The sequence below is a fragment of the Monopterus albus genome, unplaced genomic scaffold (assembly GCF_001952655.1).
Source record: "Monopterus albus unplaced genomic scaffold, M_albus_1.0 scaffold6.1, whole genome shotgun sequence".
Classification (NCBI taxonomy): Eukaryota; Metazoa; Chordata; class Actinopteri; order Synbranchiformes; family Synbranchidae; genus Monopterus; species Monopterus albus.
The window spans coordinates 3,304,733-3,316,484 of NW_018127886.1; the positions used below are offsets into that span (position 1 = coordinate 3,304,733).

The 11,752-nt window shown below is 45.0% G+C and overlaps 2 protein-coding genes across 4 annotated transcripts in view; one reads left to right on the forward strand and one right to left on the reverse strand.

Moving 5' to 3' along the window:
• The window catches only part of LOC109972075 (protein MRVI1), a 4,956-nt gene extending 2,242 nt beyond the window's left edge, over positions 1-2,714 (forward strand). The window contains exons 4-11 of the mRNA XM_020620715.1: positions 624-755; positions 1,316-1,472; positions 1,553-1,593; positions 1,680-1,730; positions 1,816-1,931; positions 2,018-2,134; positions 2,280-2,393; positions 2,483-2,714. Of these exons, the coding sequence (XP_020476371.1) occupies positions 624-755; positions 1,316-1,472; positions 1,553-1,593; positions 1,680-1,730; positions 1,816-1,931; positions 2,018-2,134; positions 2,280-2,393; positions 2,483-2,633 (879 nt within the window). The 3' untranslated portion in view covers positions 2,634-2,714. The remainder of the gene's footprint in view (positions 1-623; positions 756-1,315; positions 1,473-1,552; positions 1,594-1,679; positions 1,731-1,815; positions 1,932-2,017; positions 2,135-2,279; positions 2,394-2,482) is intronic.
• A 142-nt stretch (positions 2,715-2,856) lies between these two features.
• inavaa (innate immunity activator a) lies at positions 2,857-11,462 on the reverse strand. Of its 3 annotated transcripts, none has more exons than XM_020619409.1 (10): positions 11,391-11,462; positions 7,512-7,607; positions 6,313-6,446; positions 6,064-6,186; positions 5,749-5,935; positions 5,603-5,656; positions 5,273-5,486; positions 4,853-5,002; positions 4,077-4,758; positions 2,857-3,661 (listed from the first exon to the last, which is right to left on the reverse strand). In XM_020619409.1, the coding sequence occupies exons 2-10, from the start codon at positions 7,573-7,575 to the stop codon at positions 3,569-3,571; spliced, it is 1,701 nt and encodes a 566-aa protein (XP_020475065.1). In that variant the 5' UTR covers positions 7,576-7,607; positions 11,391-11,462; the 3' UTR covers positions 2,857-3,568. The 3 variants fall into 3 exon arrangements, with proteins under 3 accessions (XP_020475065.1, XP_020475056.1, XP_020475048.1); XM_020619400.1 differs by having other exon boundaries at positions 4,853-4,999; positions 5,749-5,983; XM_020619392.1 differs by having other exon boundaries at positions 5,749-5,983.
• Between the last annotated feature and the right edge of the window lie 290 nt (positions 11,463-11,752).

The window sequence follows — 11,752 nt, forward strand, 5'->3', positions numbered from 1 at the left end:
GCTTGGCCTGCCGGTACCTGTCAGCTGTCTCAGGAGTCCCACGAGCCAACCAGGCTCGAAAGGACTCCTTCTTCAGCTTGATGGCAGCCCTTACTTCCGGTGTCCACCACCGGGTTCGGGGATTGCCACCACGACAGGCACCGGAGACCTTACGGCCACAGCTCCGAATGGCCGCATCGACAATGGAGGTGGAGAATGCGGTCCACTCGGACTCGATATCTCCAACCTCCCCCGGGATCTGGTCAAAGCTCTGCCGGAGGCGGGAGTTGAAGATCTCTCTGACAGGGGATTCTGCTAAACGTTCCCAACAGACCCTCACAATACGTTTGGGTCTGCCGAGTCTGTCCAGCTTCCTCCCCCGCCATCGGATCCAGCTCACCACCAGGTGGTGATCAGTTGACAGCTCCGCCCCTCTCTTCACCCGAGTGTCCAAGACATACGGCCGGAGGTCAGATGAAACAACCACAAAGTCGATCATCGACCTCCGGCCTAGGGTGTCCTGGTGCCATGTGCACTGATGGACACCCTTATGCACACCATCAGTGTCCATCAGTGCAGTGTGTGACAGAAGGTCTGAAGTAAGTCACTGGAGTGGAGAGACTCATGTGTGCATGTGTTTTCAGACACTAAAGGGCCTGTGCTTGGACAGTATGCGCAGTAAGGTCCTGCAGAGGCTGGAGCTGTCTCTGGCCATCCTCGCTGGGACTGTGGAACGAATCTCCAACACGGCTGAGGTGCTGGGGGCTGTACACCAGGTACTCTGACACCGCTTCGCTCCTATTTTGTTTTTGAAAAGTTCAGTACTGCTTACAATTCATTGGATTTTATTTTACAGCTGAGTAAAGAAAAGCACTATCACATGTGGGCCTGACTCAGTTTAAAGGTTCACAAATGTTGTAGTCTGTCTTGAAAGTTACTGTAGGTGCCCGTATGAACATTTAATCATTTGGTTCCTCTATTCACACTGGACAGCAAGACATCCCTTCCTAATGCTGTGTCAGTGAAAGTGATGGGGGACAAAATCTACAGTCCTCTATAAAAATGCATGAAAACACTGAAGTTAGCATGAGGCTACAGCAGTCTGAGGTAGACAAATCAAGTGGATAGCTCCTAAAGTTAGTCTAGCATTCCCTCTTTCTGTGTCCCCGTTGAGGTACAGGGGAGAAACAGTAACAAAAACATGAAATTCTGTACTAAAAAGACTGCTATTAATAACTGTTAGGATCTTGTGTTAGTGCGCTTTATTGTAAAATAGTCTCATATATCCATCCAGCATGGTTTTTATACTCAATATTTTATTATCTGTCTTTGGCAGGAGGCTCGAGTGAGCCGAGCAGTCGAGCTCGTGGTGGCTCATGTGGAGAATCTAAGGAGGCAACATGACAGAAACGTGGCGGCGCTGCAAGGGGCCAGAGTGCTGATTGAGCAGCAGAGCTCTGGCAGAAACACCATCGATCCCAGAGTGTCCCCAGGTGTCTGTCTCGTGCTCTTTGTCTTGTTCTACTGTCACGTGCAATATTTCTGTTCTGACTACCTGGTTGTCTTGTTGTAGACCCAGAGGAAAGTGACAACAGGCAGAGAAGTGCTCAGCAGGTGTGCACATATTTGGCCTATTGTACTACTTAATAATGTAGTTACTGCCTCTTCATCGCTATGTTCCTCTCTCTCTATTTTGTTAGAATGGCGGTCGTCGAAGGATCAGTGTGTCAGTCATTTCCAGTCCAGCCCAAGTAAAAATGTTTTTCTTAGTAGAATTTCCCTCTTTGTTTAGAAATGTCATTGGCCAAATAACATAAGGTACCTCTTTGTATGTAGGAGAGAAGGAAGCAAGATTTGAGGAAGCAGGCTGCTCATGGAGAGATTTCCAGCAGGAAGTTATTCCCTGCCTGCTCTTCTCCGACCAAAGACGACCGCCGCTCAGTGGATGACAGGTCACCTAGCGACTTGAATTTCTGTATTGAGGCCACATGATGAGCAAGTTGGCATCACAGTCATTCCTTCTTTTTTATTCTTTCAGGCTATTTGATCCAGATGAAACTTCAGCTGCTCGGTTTCCTCTAGACTCTTCTCCCATCACCAGCCCAGAGTGGCCCACATCAAAACAGCCTCGTACCAGAAAGATACAAAACAAAAAGTAAGGCCTACATGATGCATATTCTTCTGTGTTAAATGACTTTAACAAATGAAGCTGCATTTGGGGAAACAAGTGTTGCTGGAGACTGAACTATATTGGAATAATTTAACTGTAGTCACCTGTATAAAATGTGTCTTTATTACAGCTCCCCTCTGGATACTTTGCGACAGAGACACAAGGGCAAAGCTGGGTTATCAAAGAAAAAAGCAGACAAGGATAAAAAGAGTATGAATACCAGCCAACAGATCCCTGCGGGCATGTAGGTCCCCAGATTTGTTAGAGCTTTTTAAAGCCTTTTGATGACTGGTGGTTTCCTCTGCACAAACATTTACCGGCTGCTTGTTTCAGGTGTGGTTCTTTGTGGAGACAATGTCCTCCGGCTCACTGGCTGCATTGCTGTCGCTGGGCGCTCCTCTGCATGTACCTGATGGTGCTCTTCTGCATCATAACATTGACTTACTATCTGTGGAAACTCCATGATGGAGCGCTTGAACCATGATCTGTTTTTTTGGGGGGAATATACAGTTATCAGGATGTTTTCTAAATACTGTGACTGTACTGCGAACATCAAATTGTGTAGACCAGCTGTCAGGAAAGCTCTTTGTATATGAATATAAAACATTTTGATGTAACGCTTTTGGTTGTTCATCCACGTGCTCTGAAATACATTTTTTACCCATATCTTCAAAACAAGGATATCACAAGCATAACTGTCAGCCCATATCTCTTTATTATAAATATACAAAAAATATCAAAACTGATATAATCACTTGGTTATTAGCAAAACACCATACTGCAGTGAATACATTTCTCAAACCACCGTTAAAGGCATCAGTGATTAATTATTAGGAGTTAATAGCAAACATTAAGATTCAACATTAAGTTATGACTAGAAAGGTGTTAAACTTTATCTATACTGTACATATATACAAAAGAGCAATGCATTTTCAAAGGTACGTACAGTATGTCAAATGTTTTGTAATAGTTCTGTGCTGCAAGGTAAACTGTAAATAATATATAAATATAGTATAATGCTGAAATTATATTAGAATCTGGGAAACATCTGAAAACTACTGTAGGTGAATTTTATGTGCAAAATGTGTGACAGCCATGAGGAAATTCTTGAAAACACAGCAAGTTTATGATCCATTTGACACAATTATGAAATGGCATGAACTTCAATTCACCTCAGAAATTTTAGAAGCATCCATTAGAAAACAATTTAAAATAAATAAAACTGGCACACCACCTTACATTACGTTTTAAATTAAAAGAAGAGAGACGTGCTCATCCGAGCACCAATAGGTCCACGTTCCTTGCTTCTCGTCAACATACAATCTCACAGGGTCCAGAGGCTTAACAAATATACAGAGATAAATAGAAAGCGATAGCAGACATTTGACTGAACGTACTGCAGAGGAGTGGAGGTCTCAGCTACACCTGGCTCACAATTTCGGCATCCTCTGTAACAAACCACTGAAGGGGAGTCCCGTCTGCAGCTCTTTGGAGGATCACATTACCTGAACCCTGCAAAAAACAAAAGTCTGTGTTCACTGTGTGCATTCTAAATAAATATACTTTATATAATCAAGAAAGAAATGCCACAAATATCACGGTTCTGTTTTTCCAGTTGTTAACATTATTGTGAACTGAATATCTTTGGGTTTGGACTTTTGGATGGACAAAGCATGGGGCCTGAAGACATCACCATGGACTCTAGGATAGTGTAATGACCATTTTTCATTGTTTTCTGATGTTTTACAGACTGAACAATTAATCAAGAAGATAATCAATATCCTAATCAATTATGAAAGCAAAGAGTGAGTTGCAGACCTAATAAACATGAACTCTAAGACAAATTGAATATGCCCTCCTGCAATTTTAAATGACATCAAAGTATCTTAGTGGCCTGTTTTAATGTTGGATGAGTATTAGTACCAACCTGTGTAAATGGAGGCAGGTGAGGTGAAGTTGGGCTCACGACACACACGGAGCTCTGCTGATCCATGCAGCTTGGCTGTAACTTCTGCAGCCGGTTCCTCTGGTGCCAGGACTTCAGCTCCTCTGACACAATCTCCCTGGGCATCAGCCGGATGGCGTGGTTTGGGTACTCCTTCAGTGAGGGCGTTCGCACCAGCCTGGTGTAAGGCGGAGGGGGCTTTAGGATTCTCCTCGGGGACAATGCTCCCCCGTGCCACTGCCTTTGCTGAGGGCTGTGTGCCACAGGAGGGGAGGACAGGAAGCACCTTCCCATGTTCATGTCTTGAGGGGAGAGGGGCCCGCCCTCTGCTGTGGCCTTGACATAGTCAGGGCTGGGCTGAGACTGGGTAGTGTTCCTGTGTGAGCTAGAGAGTCCTTTCTTCTGTGCTCCAAAGTGAAATCCGTAAGGCGGTGGGCAGAGCTTGGGGATCTCAGTGGGAGCGTCTCTGCCAGGAGAGCTGATATAGGAGGAGGATGAGTGCTCCGAGCCACTATCCTCGGAGCTAGACTGGTATGGATGCAAGGGAGAGCACTCTGGAGAACGTACCGTGAAGTCAGCCACAAAACACCGCTGGGGCAGTTTGGCTCGCCCTCGACTGTTCTCTGAGCTAAGCATGTCAGCAGACGGCTTACTTTTGGGAAGTCTGTGGAGAAACATCAAATAAAAATTATAGAACACAGTTTTATACTCGCTGAACATCTTGAGGTTGACGTATCTGACACGATTTTCTGCCATACCTGAAGGACTGGGAGTACTGATGACGTACATGCAGCTCTGGGGTGGAGGGGGTGCTGGTGGAGTGGTTCTGACGCAGGACAGAGTTCATGACAAACTGAGAGAGAGGAATCCTGCTGCTCTCTGCAGACACCTGAGTTCCTGCTGGACTACTGTCACCAACAAACACAGATGGGATGACATCGACATGAGACATGAGGCACTTTGAACTGCCTCTGTGCTACATAACTGAAGCTGCCTTGCTTTGCCTAAAAACTGTGGCTTATCCTCCCCTGTTTGCACACTGACACTAGGCTTCTTGATTTTCTTTTGTCTGTTTGCATTTGATTATTTTATTTTCTACTAGATGGTCATGCTGTAGTTTCACTCTGCCTAGTACAGTGTGCATTCAGTGGGTCTTTACACTTCGAATTCATACCTACCAAGACCTGCTGCTGCAAGCTGACTGAAGTTTTGTGGCCTTCTGGAAAGGCTGGTCCAGACTGGACTCCTTCCATGGAGAGTTCTGGATGGGAGAGCGTTCATATTCCAAGTTGAGCTGGCTTGATGATTGCAGGGTCTTGGCTGACAGCTGTGCACAGTCTAAATAGGGAGTGCCTAACATTGGAGGAGAGAGAGGGCCGGGCGAGTCCACATCTGTGGACGGTCAGAGAGAACAGTCAGTAGGAAACACACCTGTCATGATTATATGCTTCTTTCCACTACATGTAAATGATGATAATGTTTAAAGTTTACATGTACTCCCCACTCACCATCATCCAGGGCCACCACATCAGACAAGGAGCTGTCATCAGAAATGCTCAGGTCTGCACACAGAAAACAAACAAATGCACATCAAACCCAGTGTTCATGGGTGCAGTGTATAGTATGGCCTGTAGGGGGCAGCAGCGTCATTCACCTTTGTTTCGGCTGGTCGAGACACTGATGCATGGAGAGTCGCACTCGCTCTTGATCCTGTGTTGGAACACAGCCTCCTGCAGATCCTTCACTTTCTTCTCCTCTCTCTTGCACTGCTGCAGCCGGCTCTTCCTCTGTGGTTTACTGAGGTTCTCTTCCAGGGACAGTTTGCGGGCCGCCTCATAAATCTGTTGTTGGACAGCCAAGTCAGTTTCCAGTAGTTGCAACTCTGAATCCTACAGCAGACACAAGTTCTGGCATTTAGTTTTAGCTGATGAATAATAATTTCTTCTGAAATACTGACGGTGGCCCATACCTGTTTATCCAGGTGGATCAAACCTTCGTCTAGCTTGAAGGAAGCACCGATCCTCCTTCTGACCTCAGGTGGTTTCTCATCAGGCATGAGAGGATAGTCTGAGGGCAGTGTGCCAGTCAGTTCCTGTGATCACAAAAAAAGATGACCTGTATATTTATGATGCATTAGAACTCTTAGCATGTTCCTTATAACCATTCAAGGCCAAACTAATGTCATGGTAGTGGTGACATGCTCTAGGAGGCGACTTACTGCCTCCCTGATGCACAGCTTCCTGAGCTCCAGCAGACAGAGCTCCAGGCGCTCCTCCAGAGACTGGTGCTTCAGTTTCAGGGCTCTGGTGTGGGTGGTCAGGTCCTTCACTGGGGATGTGGGGCTATCTGGACCTGCGGTGAACACAGAATATCAGAGCTTTGCCTAGTCATCCCTAAAAACATATATGCTATTTACTATTTCTGCTGTAAATAATGTATTGTGTGGCATGTTTATGTTTGCACACAGAATTTTTAGTACTCTGATCAGCACTACAGCTATTGCTATACAGCATTGCGGGCTGGAGTGGGTGGAGAAAGGTGTCAGGAGTGTTGTGTGACAATGACTGGCAGCAAGAATCAAAGGAAAGGTGTACAAGACAGTAGTGAGACCAGCTATGCTGTATGGGTTAGAGACTGTAGCAGTGAGGAAAAGACAAGAGGCAGAGATGGAGGTAGCAGTGATGAGGATGTTGAGGTTCTCTTTAGGAGTGACCAGGATGGACAGGATTAGGAATGAGCACATCAGAGGGACAGCTCAGGTCGGCTGTTCTGGGGACAAGGTCAGAGAGGCCAGATTGAGATGGTTTGGACATGTGCAGAGGAGGGATAGTGGTTATATTGGTAGAAGGATGTTGGAGATGGAGCTGCCAGGCAAGAGGTCAAAAGGAAGGCCAAAGAGGAGATATATGGATGTGCTAAAAGAGGACATGAAGTTAATTGGGGTGAGAGTAGAGGATGCTGAGGATAGAGTTAGGTGGAAACGGATGATTCGCTGTGGCGACCCCCTGACGGGAACAGCCGAAAGAAGAAGATGAAGAAGAACTGTGAACTGTTCAGTGCTGATTTTCTTATTCTGCCCTCTGCCTAGCATCAGTTCTCATCATGTACTTGCAGAAGCAGGTCAGTGCTGTGTCGTATTAAAGCTGTTTGTCCAATGTCAGCTGGGATTGGCTCCGGCCCCTCTGTGACCCTCGTCAGGATAAGTGGTATAGATATGGATGGATGTTTTATAATTGTACTGTCAGTCAATATAACATCATACCTGATTTTTTTAACGTTCAGATATTGTCTGATATTTGCCTGAAAGAATCAATCATTGGTTGAGCTTTACTTAACTGAATTTTTGATTATGCAGAAATCAGATCCTATATTGTTCTATTGATAATGTACTTCATATTTTGTTCATGCCGTTCTTACCAGAGTGCAAAATAATCCCACTGTCACTGTCACTGATTTCCTCTTTACTCTCGATGGTCGTCATCTTGACTATATGCTCTCAAGCTTCTGAAATACCTGTTGAAATAAGCAGATTTTTCCAGATTAATAAAGTTAGAAAGGTCATTTAGAAGAAAATAGATTCTCCTCTTGTTTTCCTGCCACATGGCTTCATTCATGCTCGCTCCTGCTGCTTTACTTAACAAAAGTGAATGACTGGCGAGTGTCCTTTCACACACTTAATCCATGCAGCTCTCTATCTCCATCCTCCTCCTCCTCCTCCACCCCTTTCTTCCTCCCAGGTCACAAAAGAGACACACCCCCACGGTTGACTTGGCACATGTGCAGGGGTTAATCCGAAACGTGGTGCCATGGTGACGGGGCATGGTGCGGCAGGCTAGAGGAGCGTGTTGCCATGAGGCGTGTCAGAGGGCATTTAAAGAGCCCAGGCCCCAAAAAGAAAGCAGATGGCAGCGGGAATTACCCCACTCATGGACTGCACCTGTTCCCCCCACACACCCCTCCCTCAACTCCTATTCAACCAGTGTGTAGAAAACCCTCTGGGGGCTTTGAAGTGGAAGAATGTCTCAGTGCTGGGCTTGTCCACACAGCATCAGCTCGCAAGGCCCCTGCTGACTCCCACGCAACACTGCCCATTTCGCTAACAACTTTCACAACCAGTCAAGTACAATTCATGTTTATGGGCCACCCTGTCATTGTTTTCCACCAGACATCTGATTACTAATAAACACAATGACAACAACAAACTAGAGACAACATTTTGGGAGAAGCTGATGATCTGTGTGTGGCTGCTGCAGTGAAATCGCCTCAGGACAAGAGGGATGCTGCCTTTATTTACTCAGATTTTTAGGTCATTTAATTTACTCTGGCTCTCACATGCCTGCCACCACCCTTCCTTAAACAAGCCAGAAAGTCACAAAATACAAAGTTATGGAGATGAGCCTGAAAAAGGATATCATTCATTTGCCACCATATATTCATAGAAGAATAGTTCATATACTTGATGACTCTTGGAGCAGCATCTGTGTTAAAATCATGCCCACAAAACTCATACAGGAAGTCAGTGATGTGCTATGAACACACAAATGGAATGACTGCACTTCATAATCTTCAGCTCCTGTCTCATCCTATGTGTTTTGAGATTGGTATCAGGCCTTTTCCTGTAGGGACCAGGAAGACTCAGAGCCCATGTGGATGAGAACCTCCTCTCACAGGATGTTACTGTGTATCCCATAGGTCTGACCTATTCACCACAGTAGCTCATGTGAACTGACGCAGCTATGAACACAATGAGGCATGGCCAGGCAGCTCGAGTCAGTAAAACAACACTGCAACAAAGGCTGTGCATTTACCATCCGGCCTCAATAATCTGCTGTGGCTGCAATATCTGCTGACAACTCTGTTTCAGGCATTGTTGGGCCAATACTGAGACTAGATTGCAGTGGGGAGGTGGAGAAAGGTACAGTGCTGAGTTTTTGCTATGCGAGGTCGGAGTCCTGCTTTAGTTTCAGACACAGCCTGGTAATCAGAGACAGACAGGGTAGAGAGGGATTTATCCACTGACAACCCATAACTCTGTGAAGACTATCACAGGAGCCTGTGGTCGGACATCTAGGCTGAATGAGTGGGTGAGTTTGGGTTAAACGTCAGATCTCACTAGAAGCTGTAGCTTAAAGCTAAGACGCTGATTTGTCATAAAAACCACAAGTCACTGAAATGATACTGTTAGGGAGAGCCAAAAACAAAACAAAACAAAAAAAAAACTAAACTATTTTTACTTGATGAAGTGTAGCAGTCCGCTTCCTGGATGGATGGCTGCTGATAGCACACCAGACAGACTTCATGATGTTTTCATAGCATTTTAACTGAGAGGAGTGCGTGATCACAGCTAATGATGACTATCTAGGAATGTGTCAGGTTACCACCCCCACCTATCTCACTGCTTAGTGAACTGTGTCAGTGTAACATCTAAGGAAGTGAGTGTTTATGGCATCACGATGTGGATTCACTGTCTCCCAGACTTCCCCCACCACCTTCTCCCATGAGCCTCTGGAGCTGTGATCTCCTGGAACACTGTCACCACCGCTGTGCTCATTACCACTGTGGTTGACCATGGAATTACCAGCAGGGACCGGCCTCACTGAGGGAACAGTGAGGGATGCCTGAAAGCAGACCGAGGCCTGTTCAAACCCTGTAATTAAGATTCTCCACTGAATGCTGATACTATGGAAGAAACCATACGACTTTACAGCATGCCTTACTTCAGAGTCTGACAAAAAGCCAAAATCCATTCAGCAAAATGGATTGACTCTCTACACAATATGGGCTGCTGGAAGAAAAGTGCATCAATGTGGGGGAGCTGCAGGGGAAAAAATGTTGTATAATAGAGCAGGTCACTGGTGTCCGGTCAGACACTGTGCTGAATTTGGAAGCTCCACAGACAACAGCAAAATGCAGACAGGAGGCTCTGATAACATGAGAAGACTATTTTAAAGGATGAAACTCTGTCAGCGTCTTTCTTTTGTCCACAATCATTAATCTTAACACTGTTAAGTAGTGCAGGGCTCTTAGTTTTCCAGCAGAGACAATGCATGGGTAATAAGCACTGCTCTCACTCACTGGAGGCCATATGCTAACCAGACATACCAGCTTGGTCACAGACCAATGACAGCTTAAATAAAGAAAGCAAGAAGAGATGCTCTATTGTTCTCCAGAGGCCGAAGGGCTGGCAAGGGATCATGACACCTTGTCCCTCCGAATCATCAGTTTTGAATGGACACTGCTGATCATCTCAGGCCACTGACAGGATGTGGTTACAGCTTCCACCCACAAGTGCCCACCACCTACAATAGAACTTGGGGACTCAAGGGGCACAACAACACAGAGGTGTTGTTTTTAGCACCACAGCAGCAATGCATGTCTGTCAACGTGCGGACTGTAGGAGATTGTGTTTATTCTGCTGCTGTGGGTACAAACAACTCCCACAGACCAGCATGTTATTCATGGTACAATACAGAACAAGTGATTCAACGGTAGAGACTCAACGCAGCTGTTTTCTGTTTGTTTATCATAACTGTTTAGTCTATAAGCTGTACAATGGAGGGGTTCTACTTCTTCTTTTACAGTTTATTAACAAGTATTATTGCAAGAGGAAGAGCAGTGGTGGAGGAAGTGCTCAGATTCTTTACAACAATACTGCCCTATAAAAAAAATCCACTATAACTGAAAGTCCTGCATTCATTTTTACTGAAGTAAAAGAAACAGCAAACAATGTCTAAAGTATTACAAGTAAATTTCCTCAATATGCTGAACGGTCCCTTTCAGGCTATTAGATTATTACTTCTGATGCATTAACATGTAAGAAGCAGTTTGATGCCATAGTTGCAGCTGCAGTTCTATTAAGTGAGTAGTAGGGTACAGCTATCAGATAACTGCAGTAAAGTAGACTACAATGCCCACACATCCACGCATGTTTACACTTGTGTGGCTAATTAGACTTGCTCAGGATTAAGTTGTGTATAGTTATATAAATAGTGACAAAGTTATAACAAGTCCTGCAAATAACCTGAAACCGATGAGCCTATTTATACACCGAGGTATTACTTCTTTTTCTTCAGCAAAGTAGCCGCTTTTCATGAAGACTTATTTCTATTTTTTAAGTGTTAGCAATATACAGCCGACACAGCTGATTCATTTAAACCAACTGTTTTGCATGCTTACCATTTCCATTGCCCAATACACTTCATGCTTAGTACAGGTTGAATCAACGTTGCAGCTCTCTCCATGCCCAGTATCTCCCTTTATAATATGCTGTTATCCTACAAAACCATTTGCACTTACCCTGTGTAGACTGAGATGCTCCTCTACAGCATCTTGTCCGAGTTCTTCCCACTTTCTCAGATCAGATGTGGGAGCAGTGTTCGGGACATCTGTTTCAGCCAAATCTACTTTCTCGGTGAAGGGGGGACAACTTGAATTATCTCTCTTAGTAGTATTTTTTTGCTAGCTAATTTGTCCTGGTGTTTAGTTCAGTAATGCTTAGGTCCCTTTAAATCGCTCTTAAATTGTTCGTTTTTACTAAAGTAAGTTTTAATCGAGAAAGGTTGGCTTTTTCGTGCCACCTACTTCCCCGGACTCTTCTCAGTGGTTCGGTCCTACGCTGCTGACTTTCCAGACACAATCTGGGTATTGACACAGCACGC